The sequence below is a fragment of the Lygodium microphyllum genome, chromosome 9 (assembly GCF_053477565.2).
Source record: "Lygodium microphyllum isolate KBCC chromosome 9, Lygodium_microphyllum_v1.1.10, whole genome shotgun sequence".
NCBI classification, from domain to species: Eukaryota; Viridiplantae; Streptophyta; class Polypodiopsida; order Schizaeales; family Lygodiaceae; genus Lygodium; species Lygodium microphyllum.
This window is the reverse complement of record NC_141143.1, coordinates 131,257,006-131,276,304: the sequence shown is the minus strand read 5'-3', so window position 1 is coordinate 131,276,304 and position 19,299 is coordinate 131,257,006. Positions and strand designations below refer to the sequence as shown.

The window sequence follows — 19,299 nt, the reverse complement described above, 5'->3', positions numbered from 1 at the left end:
CATGTAGGCTCTCTCTCTCTCTCTCTCTCTCTCTCTCTCTCTCTCTCTCTCTCTCTCTCTCTCTCTCTCTCTCTCTCTCGTTGTGATCATAGGGTCCCTTCCCTCTCTTTGATCATGCAGCCACTCTCCCCTTTCACTCACTCTCTCTTTCATCATAGGGTCCCTTCTCCCCCCTCCTCTCTCTCTCTCCACATGTATCCAAAAGCATGTGATGTGTCATTTCATAACTTTTTTGAGTGAAGCTTAAGATATGAGATACAAGGGGGGCTAGGAATCACTATGGTGGGTAGCATTAGGGCTCTAGGTTTCAATATAATATTGATAATTTAACTTAAAGTATTTTCAATATATATAACACACTTGAGAAATGTAGCATCAAATAAAAACATAAAGTTTCTAAAAGACATCTATCTACTATTTGGTTTAAGGTAGAAATAATTAGGTAGAATTATGTTAAACATTAATAGTTTAAAACAAGCTGTTCGAGTTCAACATAGTTTTGTGTGTGTGTGTGTGTGTGTTGGGGGGGTAGAAGAGAGGATTTGGTCATTGAGAAAGCAAACTCGGTTTTGTGTGAATCCAATGATCAAAGCCTCTCTCTCTCTCTCTCTCTCTCTTTGTTTAAGCATGCAAGATGGATGGAGCTTTGAGGTCAATGTGAGAGAGAGAGAGAGAGAGAGAGAGAGAGAGAGAGAGAGAGAGAGAGAGAGAACACACACACACACACTCCCTCTCTATCTCTCTCTCCACTCCCTCTCCCTCTCTCTCTCTCTCTTTAAGCATGCAAGATGGCTGGAGCTTTGAGGTCAATTAGAGTCTCTCTCTCTCTCTCTCTCTCTCTCTTTAAGCATGCAAGATGGCTGGAGCTTTGAGGTCGATTAGAGAGAGAGAGAGAGAGAGAGAGAGAGAGAGAGCATAAGCTTGCAAACACCCTTGGCACATGAGTAGCCCTTGCTAGACTCTCGATGAGATTTTGGTAGACGTGGCAGTGGGGCTCACCAAGATTCCTGCCGGATCCCTAACGAGACACCTTTTGGCTGCCTGACGAACACCATTTCCATGTACAAACAGGCAAGGCTCTCGGAACGTCTGATAGCCAATGGCTCGACGCCATGCCGTCTTTCTTCCCATCTGGCTGTCTACAAACCACATGTGCCCTTAAATTTCTGACTGACAACCAGCAGGGTCCGGCTAGCTCCGAAACACCTTCAAGCAAGCATGTGGGACGCCGTGCTCAGCAAGGCAACGTGCTACTGATGGGGGAAGAGAGAGAGAGAGAGATGTCAGCACTGGCATTCGCCGCTAATGGGAGAGACGCCATGCTTAGCAGGTTGATGGGAGAGACGCCGTGCTCAGCGTCAACGCTGCCATTCATTGCTGCAGCATCATAGCGACGGGGAGAGAGGTCCGCGTTGGCATTAGCTGCTGACGGGAGAGATGGGCATTAGCTACAATGAGAGAGAGAGAGAGAGAGAGAGAGAGAGAGAGAGAGAGAGAGAGAGAGAAGCCTCATATTTCTTGAATTTAAAAACCTCATATAAGCATAGTTAAAATCATCCTCATATTTTCTTCAATAAAAATATATCCTTTTCGACGACCTTACCGTTTTGTGCGAATTGTGGGACTAAGGTTTAGATGAACCCTCAGTTCCATGAGCAATGGATGACACCAAAGTTCACATAACCATTTTTGGCCATCAAATTTGTTGCTCGAGGGATTTAAAATACATGCATTTTCCATGCTTACAACTTAAGGTTTTGTAAAATTCCTAGGTTAACAAATTTCTTCTTATCGTTGTGGGCGATTTTGCAATTGAATTTTAAATGGAACCATGGTTTTTCGTGAATGTGCGACATTGATTTGGAGTGGACCATGGGAACGGAACAGAGGGAGAAAAGAACACGAGAAAGGAACGAGGGCGCGGGGTGTGAAGGCGTCCTATAAAGCCACTTGTACGTCTCCCTCTCCCTCTCTCTCTCTCTCTCTCAACGTTTTTTAATTTAAAGAATTCAAAAGTCTCTCTTAATTTCTCCCTCTCTTAATTGATCAAATTTCTCTCTCTTCTGTGCTTCACTGATTAAATGCGCGCTCTCTCTCTCTCTCTCTCTATATATACACGTAACACACACACACAATATACACATTTTGATATATATTCATATTCACATTCATATATTAATTAACTAACTAATTAGAGAGAGTATAGAGATCTCTCCTCTCACAAGTCTCTTCTCTCCCCCCTTTCTCAGAAGGAGAGAAGAGGTCACTTAGCTCATTGGCTGCACCAGCTATGGCGGACAACCCCCGGCAGCCTCTTCTCACCGTCGCTCCTTCGGCCCCTGTCTACGCAGATTTGCAGGCAGAGCCCGCTCCAGGTACGACCACAGCCGCCGTTCCTTCCAACTGGATCTCCACTCCTCTGAAGAAATCGTTTGTGTTCTATCCCTATGAAGCTTTTTGTGCTCTCTGCAACAATTGTTTTCTCCCTTATGTGTTCCATGTAAGAATTTGCATCATTTGTATGCAGGTGTGTGGTTTCTTAGATCATCTCTGGTCACATGTGTTCCGTGTAAGAATTTTGTTTTTTGCGTGCAGTTATGTCGTTTCTTAGATCATCTCTGGTCATCTAAGATTTGTTCACTGAACAGGTCTACGGGACAAAATGTCTTAGATCATTTCCAATCATTTTACGCTCTATGCATTTATCGCTTTTTAAAGATGCATGCTTTATCTTTCTAATTGCAGAGGAGAAGGAAGGGCAGCTCTCCCAATGGGCTCAGTATGAGTATGCAAGCAATTCTCTCCGTAAACCAGGTGCTGTTGAAGCATACACTTCAGTAACTGGGAACGAAATCAGAGCTGCTGCATCCACTGATCCGTACCCTGTGTGGATATACGGTGCTCTGGTCACGCCTGAGGACCCGGCAGAAGGTACCTTTAACCATGCCTTTGTTGAACTTGGGGGGAATAAGTAGTGACATTCAGCCATACAAGAACTCTCAGTTGCGAGATTTTTTTCTCTGACAGCGAAACTCGAGCCTCAAGTTGAGCCTCTTGGCTATGGACCACAACTTCAAGATGAGAGTCTGAGAAGGTAATGTATGTAGCAGTAAAGTTAGAATGCCAGTGTGGTACTTGCTTAGTTGGATGATGCAAGGGCATTTGCAGATGTATTTTCAGGGTTTTCTCTTCATTCCAGTGTCCAGGTGTTGGAGGAAGAAGAGATAAGAGAGTTGCTAGCTGACCATGTTGGCCAACACTGCTGTTGGGGAGTGCAGCCAGCCAGGAAATGGAGGATTCAGAAAATAGAGGATTGCAATTCATATGTTGGAACGCTAGAGACATTCATCGAAGAGAGGGATGTTATTGATGAATCTGAACCCTACACTGGAGGGGATATTGATAGCAAAGGCAATGGCCGAATGCTGGGTGCTTGGGAAGTTGATATGAAAGCAGAATTTCCTCTGCTGTTTGTGTCTCGAAAAGAAGCCCGGACTAAGTTACCACACTCGGAACATGTAGATAAATGCCAAGGTACAGTCACATTGTTATTCTGCTGGAGAAATTTGCACGATTATGGTCTGCTGGAAGAAAAAGTTCCCATTTCCATCATCAATGCACCACACTCCACATATTTCAAGATGTGTGATGTATGACTGGAAATTTCAGTCACATTAACCAAAGAAGATAGATTTATTGTGTAATGGTTTCAAGAAATTTGGGTTACCTGCACATGTACACATAACAACAATACAACTAGGCATACATATCAGCGTAGGGAAATCCTTTTTCTGTTCACACATGAAGGAAACAAAGATAGACCTGACTATTCTTCTTGTGAAACAAGACGGATGAGCCTTCTGAGGCTTCATCTCCAGTTATTGCAGGTCATTCTCAGCCACCTAATTAGCTGGTTTACAGCAGCGAATTCCACCCTTGACCCCTAGAGATGATTGGCCTATTTGACATGGTGCTTTGGAGCATGGCGTGCTGAAATTCAGCAGCCAATATGGGTTTCTAGAATGGCTGTTAGAGACCGTAAAAGACACCAAGCAGCTCCTTCCATTGGCTGCCTACACATGAGGAAAAGCTTGTTAAGGATAGGGTCATTTATTGGCATTTGCACCGGTGGCTATGGCATGCAGTGATGAACCCTTTGTCACAAGGATGCATTAGCAAATGATTTACAAGTGGATGCTATGGAAGCTGAATTCGATTCCATCCAATAGACTCACACTTGACAGCTATCTGACCTACCATTTGGCAAGCATGCTATATGTACAAAGTGGGTTTATAAAATTAAATGAAAATCTGATGGTTCCATGGCCAGGTATGAAGCTTATCTCATTGTTAAGGGCTATGCTCAACAACACAGCATTGATTTTGAGGAGACCTTTGCTCTCATCTCTTGCATTACTATTATCCAATACATTGTTGCTCTTGCTGCCCACTTTCATTGGTAGGTTGTTTAACTTGAGTTTAAGATTTCCTTTCTCCATGGCCACTTTCATTGAAGAAGTCTATATCATCCAACTGTAAAGAAACAGTATGGGAAACACAACGAAACACAAAATGTATGACTACGTAGAATACAATTTGTAGAATGCTGAATGAGAATGAGTGAATGATGATTTGAATGATACAATGAGGTGGCCTCAAATCTTTTTGTCTCACGATTCAAGGCAGAGATGGTTTTGTGAATGGTGTTAAGAGTGTGTTATACTTGGGGCCTGGGGCAAATCTCGAAATACAGTAGCGGCAGTCCATCAGGCTTGGTTGGAACAATGAAGTTGATGGCAACAAAGAGAGCAGTAGGCAGTCCTCTGAAGTCCACTGATGTTAGAGTGATAGGTGGCTGAAAAATGCAGGCGAGGTTGTCACAATACATAGATCAATTGATGTAGATGGTGATGATAGCAGGTCATTTGCAATTATGTGATGATGTCAGCAGGTTGCTTGAAGGTGATGAAAAAACTAGTTTTAGAGCTAATTTTAGCGGCTCAACACCAACCTTAAAGCTTTGAAGTCAAGGGCTTTGAATGCAAGGTTTCCTGATTGAAGAAGACCCTATTATGTCTTAATGCAGGCTCTTGGAGCTTGGTATGTGGCATTCATTCTAATTTGCTGCATTTGGGTCTTCATAGTAGCCCTACAAAGGCTACTTTATATTTAGCATAAGGATTCAAATTCTGATTTACTGCATTTGTTATTGGAACTAGTGTTGGTCAAATTGCAGCCTTTGAGCATGATTTGCAGGAAGCATTAACTATGATATATTGGATGTACTTCACTATTATTTGGGCATTCAATTTTCCACTATTGTAGGAGGGAGCGCTATACTGTAGTCCAAATATATTGGACAACTCATTGGTTGTAAGCTGGTGTCTACACCCTTGAAGTCTAGTTCTTGTTTCTCTTGTGATGATAACGGAACTTTTGACATTGCCCTTATCAATAGGCTATAGACGTGCCAAAGTAGTAATTCAAGTTCAGATACAATGTCATGATTCTGATATATGCTTTACGTAGGCAAATTAAAAAAAAAAGATTCCTAAGTTGAGGTTACAGGGATGAGTTGAGAAAAGTATACTAGACATTTTGGATATACAATCATCATAGCTAATAATATGATACATGTACATATATGTGTTAGGGGAAAACAAGACTCATGGGAAGAGTAGAAAGCTGCTTGCCATCTAAGAATGGCTTTCATGTGTCACTGAAGCACGACGAATATGTCTTGTTCATTCATGTTTTGGAGCTGAACCCATCCATGGTAGTGGTCATTGTCTTGCCTCTTGGGATGTGGGCAATAAACCTTGCTAACTTTGGTGACTTTGCCTAGGATCACACCTTTGGGACATGTCCCAAATTTTGATTAGATCTAGAGGAATTGCAATTGACCATATTTAAATATAGCTTGTTGGGGACCCTCTATGGGATCTTCATATTGGTTTAGTTGTTGTAGTTAGAAGTCTCTAGGTTGTCAAAAGTGGGTGCATCGATGGAAGTGTGAGAATATGTGGTAGATTGCACAACACAAAAGAGGAGAGAGATTGCAAAGAAAAGAAGAAACATTGCAAAGAGAACTCAGAAGAATGCTTGGGAAATGGAATCCATATACCAACACATGAAATAGCTAGATATAATAATGAATTGGTGGTTGAGTGGGCATTGGCATAAACTCCTTCTCTCCTATAGGATGTGTAGATGTCAAGAGTATGCGGAAGTGAATGAGAGAGTAGGAGGGAGTCTAGCCTACAAATAGGCTCTATCCATGAAAAAGTCAGCCAGCCTAAATAATAATAAAATAATTAGGTTGGTCGGCTAGCAATAAATGCCAATAAACCTTGTGCCTAAAATACAAATCAATCCACAATTGGATAATAATGTGTGCAGTCCATTGGTATACACATATATTCATACATGAATTGACTAATTTGCTAACACCCTCTCTCAAACATGGTGATTTGGTACAATACAATATACAATGATAATGACTCATCATAGTACATTTAACAATGATCATTGAAATGGACCATGGATACCCAAGTAGTGGTGGTGCAAGCCACCACCAAGGTGCCTAAAAAAAAACATAACGTTGTCCTAAGATTGTTATAATTTCCATAATACAAACTACTAAAAATATAAATATGAACTACAATGAAAGACATGCTAACCCCATTTACACATGTATAACAAAGCAACTAGTCATCCTTCACATCTCTCATGATATGTTCTACATTGTTGAAAGCTAGATCAACATTGGATCTATAATGCACGGTTGAAAAGACACCATTAATAAATTGAATAACCAAATAGAGAGCAACTAACAAAACGAAACCCTACTACTAACTTATATTGCTTAGAGTTGGATAATCTATCAAGTGCTAATAAAGTATAGAAAATATAGGCTATTTAGGCATGAAAGGTCATCTAGCTGTCATGGTGGTTGTAGTGATAACATTTGGTTCATTTTAGATTGTATAGTTCCAATCACATCAATCAAGGGCCTCCTTGGTATTCATTCCTAATCCAGAGCACCTTTCTTCCATTCATGTTGATTATACCAGCTTTTGAAAATAGAAAAGAATCATAGTAGCTCTCTATGTCTATCAACAATACATCTCCAGTAGCATATGTGACCATCTTGTCAACAAGGTCAGTGAGCATATGTGACTATGGACTCTTTGCCTTCGGGCAGACCGCCAAAAATGTATCCTCATGTGAGCTCGACTAGGAACCAATCCTGCTCTCTATCAAGAAACAACCCACTCTAAACCAAGATGTCAATTTCAGCTCCAAGATTTCAAAACCTTCTAGATTGCAATCAATGTGTAAGGGAAGCCCCTCTCCAGGTCCTTTGCACATGTATAGAAGTATAGATGAGGCTTAACTACCACACTTCAATACCCTCTCACACTCTCTCTGGCATTGGAGAGTTGTGAGGGATGATTGCATTATTGGCACTAGACGTAGGAAAAGGAGGGGCAGCCATGCCCGGTTTCCCTTCTTGGTAGAAGATGACCCCTTTCGTGCCTTGGCCTTTGCCTCGGTTGGAGGATTCGAGTCAGAGATGGAGTCAGGGGAGGAGGACGACGCATCGGATGAGTTCATATACTATTTCTGTTGCTTCTCGTTCTTTTGTGAGGCCAGTAGCCCCTAGCAATCCTTGCATAAATGTCCCTTCTTTTCACAATGATAACACTAGACCTTTGTCTTGTTCTTGTTGTTTTCATTCTGAAGCTATAAAGGCCTTTGTATGGCCATTGGACTGAGATGGAAGCCTTTGTTGTAACCTCAGAGATGCCTCATGCTCAAGCAACATAGAGGTAATATGAGTAAAGTTCACTGGTGTCGATGATGTCTGGGCCTGTAGAGCATTGGTTAATCCATCAATCTCAGAGGGAGCTTATGGAACATAATCCCGTGTCATGAGGACATGTATTTTTGAAACCTCACTTAACATGTGGATTAATTTTTAATCATATGATTAGGTAAATGTTGCACATGTGAGGTGCAACTGGGGTTAAAGTAAATTTACAAGCCTGGGACACCCAAAGAAATCACGGGATGTCAAAGGTAAAAGTTGCTATAAGCTATGCGCACAGGTACTTGGTGGTATTTGGTGCCAATTGTTGGCCTAGGTCATCCATTTGGCCATAAGTGTTAGTTGGTGACACTAGAGAAGTGGCGTTTAATGATACCTAACGCCAATTTGATGGTCAAAGATAGCGCAGAGATACTCGGAAATGGAAGTTGTCTAGCCAATTTAATTATTGGTCAGTCAGATTATTTTTCAGGGCACCCAAATAATTACTAGATTAATTTTCAATATTTAAAGATTAAAGATTAATATTTAATCATGAAAAATGTTGGAAAAACCATTTGGAAAGACTGCCACTTGTCTAAAATGGCCATGCAAGACTGAAAAACGTCTTTAAAGTTTAGAGGCTAGAGAAGCATTTTTATAAATTCAGCCTGCAAGAGAGAGGGAGGGGAGGCCACTGGTCTGATTTGCAGCCATTGGAGGATCTTTTGAGGCTGCCAAGGGCAGGAGAAGACCAATCAATAGCAAAAGATAGCATCTACAAGCTGTTGAGACAGGGCTGCAGCAGGAAATGATTGATTTTCTTTAGTTCTTTGCATCTACAAGCTGTTGTGGCAAGACAGTAGTTGCATTTGATTGATTATCAATCATTCTTCACGACAAAACTCTGAATTTTCTCTCTCTGCAGCTTTCCTTCTCATCTCCGAGCCATTTCTTAGCCTTGTTCCGAAGATCTCAACATTTGGACCCTTGGAGGCTGAGAAATTTCAGATTTCTCTAAAACCCTAATCTGTAGCAGAAATTAGGGCTTAGCAGCAGCCTCGAGAAGTGTGCCAAAGCTCCAAGACTTGGATTCAACAAGGCTGAAGCTGTTTTTTAAAGCCTATTCAAGTGGAGGGACCTCCAAATATTTGAATTTGGGGCATTTTCCATCTCCATCAAAGCAGGTGAAGGCCAATTGATTACCCGAATCAAGGGGCAAATCAGATTAAAGACTTGTTAGAAATTTTAAATAGCAAGGGGAGTTGAAATGCTGAAAGGGATTGGGAGAATCCCATTGTAAATCAACTTCTTTTCAATAAAGCTAAAGAAATACCGAAAGGGGCGCCAATTTTGGGGCCAATCAGGTGTGCATTGTCCTAGATCAGTAGGTAAATTTGTATTTTCAGATTTGCACTAATTGTTTGCTGCTGTAATTAAGTTGTAATGGAGCTAATGAAATTAGCCTCCTTGATTAATCAACAATAACTACAACAAGTATAAAATTCATATAAATTGCAATATACACTTTATCACTTAAATCTTGGACATGGACAACCTATTGGCCCTAAAATTGGTATCCCTTGTGGTATTTCTTTAGTTTTTATTGGAAATGGATAGAGTACAACTAAGAATGTCAGAATCTCCTTCACTCTCCAATTGCCTCTTGCTATTATAAATGACTAGCAAGCTTTCAAACCAATTTGCTCTTTGGTTTGCTTGGGGATTTGTTATCACTTTGCTCTTTGAAAAACAAATTAAGCCCAAATTTGATATGGGTTGGTTGATCTCTTGAACCTTTCTAAAATTCTTTAATTTTAGCTAGTAGAATTCAAATCTTAGGCCTTTAATTTTAAGCACTCATCTCGGGGTGGTTGTCGAACCCTAATATATGTTGTAAATTAGGGTTTATTGTGGAGATTTTCCAATATCTTTATCTTTGATGACTCAAATGGTTGGATTTTACTAAGATAACTTGAGAGATGACTATAGGATGAGAGAGAATACTATAGAGAGAGAAATTTCAGAGTTTCATCACGAGAAAGGTTGAAAAACTGATGTTGCCCTCCTCAAACATCCATGGAAGTTATCATCTACAGCTTAGGACCATTAGAAAGGCTGTTGTCTCCTTCGGTATATTGTCACACGTACCAGGACCTTGGGCTAATGTCACCTACACCTAGAGAGCTCCAAGGTGTTGTCACTTATTGTAGGACTGGTCGTTGGTGGTTGTAAATCACATTAGCAACATCTTCTTGCTCTCTAACAGTGTCCTTCTCCCTTACAATGGTTGGAATAGAGGTCTAACAACCCCCAAAAACGTTTTTCCCACTTGTATGGGCAAGTTTTGCCAAGTGGCAACCTTCTAATCCAAATTTTCAACATTATCCAACTTATTAAATTATTTTTAGAACATTGTTTTAATAATTATTCTAGTGAAAAAAAACCACTAGTCAATAATTAAATTGGCTAGTCCAATTTGTCTTTCAGGTATGCTTGAGCAGTTATTAGCCCTTAGATTGGCATAAATTTGTTAATTAATACCTAGTCTCTAATGTCATTGCTGACATTAGTGGCCAATAAATTGGTCTATGTCCTAATTTAACACTGGGTACTAGGCATAACTTAATGCAACTTTTGCCTTTGGTACCAATTGATATCTCGAGATTCTAGGTCCCACATTGTGAAATAATTGACTTGCACATCGCTTGGATGTCACTTTTGCTCATTTGATAACTTTTAATTAAATTGTAAGCAAAGAAATGAAATTGCACGTCCCTGTGATAGGCCACCCCCTTGAAATAGTTGCAATTGTCCTCAATTGCACTATAATGTGTCAAAGCATCTATTGCTACTATTGGAAATATATGCTAGCATTGTAGTCAAACATGTGCACCTATTGCTTAACCAGGCTCATGCCATTTGCATGTGAAATTCCAATCACTTAAACTTCCTAAAATCCATACACATGAATCATAACCACTGTTAGAACCATAAAGGATGCATCTACATATTGAAATCCAACACTACTTTGACCATTAAGACAAAGTAATGTATGAACTATACATAAACAACACCTCATAGCAATGATGTACCACATGATAGGATACATCAATTGGAAACCGCATGTAACTTATGCAGTTGTACTTCTCTTGCATCACTTGCAAATGTACATTGTGTGCCATCTATGCATCCCATAAATGCCTTGCAAACGTACATCACATCCAAATGTATGTTCCATGTATTCCATATATGCTAGCAATCTTGCAAATGTATAGTTTTAGAGCATAGGCGCAAACCATACGATATATATATTGACGCATAATGGCAGAAGTAGTGTTAGCATACAGTACCTTGGATGCAAACCAAGTACATTGGAGATCCACTACATAACTGAGTTGTCCATCACTAGGAAAGTGGTGATGTAACCTCCTCATTGAGCATTAGGTAATACTTTGGATCTTCTATGCTCTATTGAACTTGAATGAGCCTAATCCAAAGTCAGGTCTAACTAAAACACATCAAGGTAAAGTGCAACATTGAGGATGATTTGCTAGGTTACCCTCCTCCATCCAATTGCATTCTTTCATAGGTGAAACAATGCCGAAGCTTCATCAAGCACATGGAAACTTTACCTCTATCTTTACTTGCCTCAAAATCTCCACTAGGTTCTCTAGGCCTTTCTCTCTCTGAAGCATGGAGATCTTTTGTACTTTTCCACGATTGCAATTTTATGTCAACTAGCATGAAACCTCGCATGTAGTTGAGTAGCTCCTCATGTATACCTAACATGCTAGGAGCACTAGATGCATTAGAAAACATTCTTGTTTGTATACTTTGGATCATTGCAATGTGATTGTGCCTACCACTAATCATACCAAGATACCATTTTCTCATACTTTACATGTGTTAATAGTTACATTTCCCTCATGACCAGCACTATATGGAGCATTTACATAACCAGCATTAATACCATGAGTAACAAACACATTAGGTTGCATATGCATTGCCAAACTTGCCACTTTGTGCCCTAGCATTGTACCAACATTGCCATACATGGGGTTATGCGTATTACCAACCATACTTGGATACATAAGGCCTTGCACACCACGCATTGGTTGCTGCATGCCATAAGGAGTTGTGGCATACATCCTTGTATGTGGTCGTTGACCAACCATAGCATGGAAATTAGTGACAGCACCAAAGTACTCCGGTTTCCCCATAATTGCATGCATGCCCTGCTGTCCAAAAAGCATTGGATTGACACTTCCAAGTTGGCCTTGCATATACATTAATTACCCACTTGTATCATTTTGCTTATGCTTACTATCCACATTTGGAATATCATGATGCTATATTGGCTCTTTTTTCAGTGCATCTTGCTGTCCCGAAGCTCTTGAAGGCGATCTTCTCTTCTTGACTTTGTTGTCCTCCTCAAGGAGTTCAAAAAGTGCATAAACCAAGGATCTTTTGCCAATTGCGCAAATATTTTAGCTGTTGTTCTCGTCTGATCTTTAAAATGATCATCGAATTTCTCTTCTTGTTAGTCATCAGCTTCAAGAGACCTAGAAGGACCCACCTCTTGTCCAATTCCCTCATTCTTAGCTTTTTGCCATGCTGAGTGTCTTGTCTAAGATTAGGCATTGCATTTCCCCCAATACTTTGTGAAATTTCAGATTGCGACACATCATTCTTATTTGATCCCATCTCACTATTTAAAGACTTTCTTGTTGTAATGCTCTCAACTGAATACAATTTCAACACTAGAGCAAAGTTTCTAATCTTCAATCAGGTGCCTCGGGCCCACCAAGTCAAGGGATTTGATGGTATCCTAGCAATGAAACCTTGAAACCAGCCTTCCTCCTTGGAGATGGTGGTAAATAACTTGATCAATCAACACTAATTACAACAAGTATAAAATTCACATAAACTAAAATACACACATTACCACTTAAGTCTTGGACAATGGACAGCTTGTTGGTCCCAAAGTTAGTGCCCCTTGCGGTATTTCTTTACCTTTTATTGTAAATGGATGGAGCACAACTAAGATTCTTTGAATCTCGTTCGCTCTTTAATTGCATCTTGCTATCATAATGACTAGCAAATCTTCAAATCAATTTGCTTCTTGGTTTGCTTGGGGATTTTGGCTTTCACTCTACTTCTTGAAATATAAATTAAGCCCCTGATATAGAGTGACTGGCTTCTTGAATCTCCTTGGAACTCTTTAATTTCAGCTACCAGAATTCAAGGCCTAAGCCATCAATTTTGAGCACATATCTCAAGGTGGCTGTCAAACCCTAATTTTTGCTGTAAATGAGGGTTTATTGCAGAAATTTTTCAATATCTCCACCTCTGATGACTCAAATGGTTGGATTTTGTTGAGATAACTTGAGAGATGATTGTAGGATGAGAGAGAATAATGTAGAGAGAGAAATCAGAGCTTTATCGCAAAAAAAGCTAAAAAACTATTCCGAGCCTACTCAAAGAGCCATGGAAGCTGTCACCTAAAGCTTAGGACCATCAAAAAGGTTGTTGCCACTTGCACCTGAAGGGGTGCAAATTGTTGTCACTTGTTGTAGGATTGGTCCCTAGTGGCTGCAGATGACATTAGTAGCATCTCCTTGCTCTCTAATAGCCTCATTCTCTCTCACAATGACTGGAATAAACTTCTACCAGCCTCCAAAAATATTTTTTCCACTTGCATGGGTAAGTTTTGCCATGTGGCAGTCTTCTAATCCCATTTTCCAACATTATCCAGCTTATCAAATTAAATTTTAAAGTATTAAATTTGGAAATTAAAAAAATAATTATTCTAGTGTCCCTCCCCCCCAAAAAATCCACTAGGGCCAATCCAATTTGTTTTCCAAGTATTCATGAGTAGTTAATTAGCCTTTAGACCGGCATAAATTAATTAATTAATGCCTAGTCTCTAACGTCACCACTGACATTAGTGGCCAATAAATTGGTCTAGGTCCAAATTTGAGACCGGGTACCACCTAGTATGTGTCAATCATATCTTAATGCAACTTTTGCATTTGGCATCAACTGATATCTTGGACTCTTGGGTCGCACTTTGTGAAATAATTGACTTGCACCTCACATGTGCAAGTGACATTTGCGCATTTGATTAACTTTTAATCAACTCCTAAGCAAAGCAATAAAATTTCACGTCCTTGTGATAGCTAACCATAGAGGGTCACAGCTTGCATGATGAATGGAGCTTTGTACATCATTTGTAACTTCTCCCACACTTTTGAAGTTGTCCTATAGGGGGTAGCGGTTGGAAGGACCTCTTTAGAGATGCACTTGAGAAGAGCAGAGTAGACATGGGCATCATTTAACTCCCATGTAAGAATTGCTTCCTCATGGTCGTCATGGTTCCAATCATTTGGAAGAGGATCTAGAAAATGGGGATGCACAATAGCTCTTGAAACCACATACCATAGGTGCCCTTGGACAAACCAAGCTTTCATAACGGCCAGTTTAGGTAATCAAGACCAAAAAGTTTATCTAATAGAGTACAGCCAAAACATAGCATAGATTGTATTGATCACGAATTCACATGTAGTGAAGAAGACAACTGATCAGAAAACGACTGCTAAAAAATAGATAAAAAAGGTGAAGAAAGACAACACAGCCAGATACAACCTGAAAATGGTGTCACCCAGTCAATAAGAGGGAGATAAACCTGAAAAGAGGGGCCGATTAGTAAAACACAAATAAATGCGGCATTAAATGCAGCTGTACAGACTGGAAATGGGTCGCCACAGCAAAATGCAGGGAAGGTTGATCAAAACGCAGAGTTCTGGGGGCAAATAACAGGCTGGACAGAGTAGACCTGCAACAGCAGAAACAGCAGCACGAGACCTAAATGGATGTCTGATATGATGGTAGAAGTGGGTGTAGTGGTGGAAGCATGAGAATATACTGTAGTAAACTGCACAACACAAGAGAGAAGAGAAAGATTGCAAAGAAAAGAAAAATATTGCAAAGAAAACTTAGCAGAATGCTCGGAAAATGGAATCTATATATCAAGACATGCAACAGTCAGATACAACAAGGAGTCTCGAGCTGAGTCAGCATTAGCACTGGCTCCCTCTTCCAATGGGACTTGTAGATGTCAGAATATGTTGAAGTTAATGATAGAGGAGGAGAGAGCCTAGCCTATAGTTTGGCTCTATCCATGAAAAAGTTGGCCAACCTAAATAATATTAAAATAAATAGGTTGGTTGGCTAGCAATAAATACCAATAAACTTGGCATCTAAAACACAAGCCAATCTATGACTAGAAAATGTGGCCAGCCCACCGATACACACAAACTCACACACAAACCAACTAATGTGCTAACATTGTTGAAGCTCAAGTAGATAGAGTTTGAGGTTGCACTAGTTCGTTTCTCTCATGAAGTGTGAAAAAGAGATCCCTCGGTCAAGAGGTTAGTGTGCCATCCCCTTGAGATCTCAACATGGAGCTGATGTGAAGATTTAAAGTGTCCTTATGTAGTATTGCATACTTGTAAAGCTGTTTTTTGTGTTCCTCATGTAGGTTACGTTTCGTGTTCTTGTTCTGTATTCCTCATTCCGCGCTTCATGTCTTTGGAAGGGGAGCTTTGAAGGTGGCAAGAACTCTCGGGAATTGAAGTCCAGTTCTAAAAAGGTGACACCCATTCTTCAGAAGGAACTAAAAATACTAGACCAATTTGGCTGAACATTTTCAAAAAGAATAAATACTTTACTTATTGCCAGTACGCAGAACATGTGGACAAGGAGAATCATACCAAGGGCTAGGGCAACTATCCTAGACCTTCTCCCATGTCCATTAGATATTGACCACACCCATTGCGACATCCTTGGACATCTGGATGGACACTTGTAGCATTGGTCACAATGGTCATGATGTAATTTAGTGGAAATCCATGGTCACTAGCTATTTCTACCAAATGGTCTTCTACCTCAGAACATCCTGAGACTGATGGATAGATCGAAAGGACAAATCAAACTATGGAGGGAATGCTGCGTGCATGTGTCTCCCATAGACATTTTGATTGGGAATGTTACCTTTCCCGGATTGAGTTTGATTATCTTAGTGCTAAGCATTGGCTACCATGTATATAGCCCATTTATGCTGAGGTATAGTTATGAGCTGAAACTTTCGATTACCATTGAGCTCAAGGGGGTGAAAATGCAGTTTGTCATCAACTTTTTGCATGATATGCAGGAGATGTGGACAATTGTAAGGGAAAGCATTAAAACAGCCTAGGATTGTGCTATGTTTTATGCCAGCCAAAATTGAACTCCTCAAGAGCTCGAGGAGCTTAGAAGTAGATGTTTACATGTTTCCATGATCATGTGGCCTCACTAAGCTTCTTTGTGGTATGAGATACACACTGCATTTCTTCTCAAGAAACAACTCGTATTAGATGCCTTCAAAAGGAATAGCAAATTGAGGTCTTCCTTTGCAGATGTAAAAATCCTTATATTACATGTGAAATATATGAGCAACAGAAAGATACTGTTTGTTATTCAAAATGTCATTTGGTATCAACATTTAAGGTGATTCTAGTTTTAGAGTCCACCAGGCACATACCAGCAGGCTGTATTCACACTGATAATAAGGCTGAAGAATATGCCTTATGCTGTTCTTGCTTTCATCTAAATAGCAGTGCGCGCAGAATGAGCTGCTATTACATTGGCTGATCCTTTTATTGGTAATTTTGATGTAATTTAGTCTAAGATTTTCATCTGTTGAGAGCTGCTAATGTTTTTTCCTCGTGTAGGTTGCTCGGGCCGGGGTGAACTACCTTGCCCTACTTGCAATCCAAACCCTGAGCCGGGCCAATATGTAGCTGGCCAAAAAACTGTTTGCTCTGCATGTCATGGCAGAGGACTCATTGCACATATTGATGGTTCAGATACAATGTATGCCATACATATATGCCCTTGCTTTGATATTCTACACACTAAAAGAGTGCATTCTTTAGACTATAACCATGCGTAATGCCATCATACATTGCAATTTTTGGTTCTGTTATAATCTGATCCACTTAGCTATGCCTGTTTTGTGCTTCATATCTTCAACAGGTTGCATTGTGCTTATTAGTTTTAATGCTAGGTGTTGAATTGTTCAAATTGGTTACAGGCTTGTGCTCTGTTTGCAGCTGTAATCCTTGCAAAGGAGAAGGAAAACTTCTCTGTTCAAACTGTCGTTCACGAGGTCTCATCAAATGTGGAAGATGTCGTGGAGAAGGGGCTTTATTACATCGAAAGATACTCATTGTCAGATGGTGAGAGTTGAGCCATGAGAAACTAGTCTTGAAGTTAAGTCAGTTTTGGAAGTTGACAATTATAGGAAATGAACATTTTGTCATGGCTAAGTTAATCAATTGAAGTCCAAACTTATGAAATAGTACTACACAAGCAAATCAATCTGAAAATGACCCATGAGTCCATGTGAATCTATGTGCTGTTTACTATACTGAAACAAATGTTTCTGCCAGTTTGCTTCAAGTATCTAGCAGCAGTTTGAGTGAATGCAGCTCCATAGTAAGCAGATGGACTGGATGCTAACATAAGCAAACAAGACAGCAACCTCCAATTTTACTGTAATTGGATTAGTTGCTTGGCTGATTGGAACCAGCTAGTAAATGTACAGATTTTCTTATTTATCTAGCATACAAGTTATTTCTATGATGCTTCGTATTATACAGGAAGCAAACACATATGGACGCGTGTATGAAAGTACGTTTCAAGCCTCAAGCTGAAACATATGTGGCCCTAGGTTTATTATGCACCATTCGGTAGTTTTAGCACTAAATATCTGGTTACTAGTAATGGAATTGTGCTAAGAACTTGCATTTTTAGTATCAAGATGCAAAGAGAGCCTCTGTGAGGGCTAAAAGGCCTTAAAAATGCCATTTTCAAGCAGCCTTGACATTCTGAAGGCCCTGGAAAAGTCAAGTGTGTTGGGGCCAAACATTCTTCAGTTTTTTCAAACGTTTCCACGGCTAAGCATAAGAGTATGATAAAACCTATGATTCTTATGTAATTCAAAAGATATACAGTTTTGCATAATGGTTTTATAAGGATAAATTGGGCTTTGCTAGGGGGTAGAACTGGTTTGTGTAGAACTGTTGCTGATAAAATGTTGTAACAAATTTGACTTGGACTGCATTGTATACTATCCTGTAATAGGATGAACCACATTTTTGTACACATGCCATTCTATTGACAACTTATACTTGATTGAAGTCAAACTTATTGACTTGTATCTTTGACCTTTTCTTGGGTAGTACAGATTTAGGTTCCTAGGGGAGTTGGAGACAGACCATCTATTGTTGAGCTATATAGTGTAGCTTTTTTGGCAGCAGAAGTTGTGATTTCATATATAAAAGCACTCCATTTTTTGTTCTGGATCCAAGAGGCATTCGCTGTAGTTCTAACAAGCAGGTGTAGTTTGAGGAGAGAGCTACAGTAAAAGGGAAGGTGTCTGGTGCATGCAAGTTTTTCTTTTTTCATTTGCAACCTGCAAGCTGTTTTGCCTATTCTTGGATTGCATACTTAATTTGCTGTCTGGCAAAGAGAGCACCTATTGCTTGTTGTAGTCTTTCAGTTTTGTCTGTATTTAATCTGTAAGGTACTATTCAGTTGGTCCAATATTTGCCTCTTAAAGGCTTACCAGAGAGGTCTGTTTTACTTGAATTCGATGCTGGTCAAGGGCAGTGAGCCTTTCATATGCTAATCATGTAGGATATAAACATCTCTGCCTTAGTTGGTGCTTTGAATTGGTCACTTACTACTGTTTCCTCTCTGCATTTAATTCGTGCAGGAGGACAATACTACATAAACGTGTTAGTGCAACAAAAAATGCTGCATCTGTACCTGATGAAGTTTTCCATCGGGCAAAAGGAGTCCAACTCCACCAAAGTCAGAGCTACCAGTGTGAGCCTGCCTACTTTCCTAAGTCTCCTGGTTTGAGCAGGTTTTCTGCGTCCATAATTGCAGAACGTGTACCTATACCTCCTGCTGCTAGGGTAATTTGCGAAAGGCATCAGGTCACATTGGTTCCTGTCACTAGGGTGGTCATGGGAAAGAGGGACAGATCATTCATGTTCTATATTATTGGACTGAGCAGGGAGGTCTATCTGAAAGATTATCCAGCGAGAGGATTTCTTGGATGGTGTTGTGGACTGTGCAGCATTTGTTAAACCGCAGGAGGACAGTGCTAAAATACGTATTGTGGAAGTTCTCTTGGGTGGGGAGCTGTCAAATGTCATGCTTGTACAGCCTTGCAGATTATTTAGGTTCTTCTTTGTTCAGTATACCAAACACTGCATCTTGTGGACTACTGAAGTTTTTGAATGAATATTTTTAAGTTTGGCAGATATTGGCAAGCAGAATGTAAAAGTCGAGAATTTCTGTACATTTTAGAAAAAAGAGCTGAACAAGTGCTGTTTCATTATTTTTCTGTTTTGTAACTCAGGTCTGTAGAT

The 19,299-nt window shown here is 40.0% G+C and overlaps 1 protein-coding gene across 2 annotated transcripts; it reads left to right on the top strand.

Moving 5' to 3' along the window:
• Window positions 1-1,933: 1,933 nt before the first annotated feature.
• LOC148031592 (chaperone protein dnaJ-like protein) lies at window positions 1,934-19,268 on the top strand. Of its 2 annotated transcripts, XM_087685167.1 has the most exons (8): window positions 1,934-1,952; window positions 2,250-2,375; window positions 2,746-2,931; window positions 3,028-3,094; window positions 3,200-3,534; window positions 16,588-16,729; window positions 16,969-17,094; window positions 18,636-19,268. In XM_087685167.1, the coding sequence occupies exons 2-8, from the start codon at window positions 2,291-2,293 to the stop codon at window positions 19,012-19,014; spliced, it is 1,320 nt and encodes a 439-aa protein (XP_087541293.1). In that variant the 5' UTR covers window positions 1,934-1,952; window positions 2,250-2,290; the 3' UTR covers window positions 19,015-19,268. The 2 variants fall into 2 exon arrangements, with proteins under 2 accessions (XP_087541293.1, XP_087541292.1); XM_087685166.1 differs by lacking the exon at window positions 1,934-1,952 and having other exon boundaries at window positions 2,167-2,375.
• The last annotated feature ends 31 nt before the right edge of the window (window positions 19,269-19,299 follow it).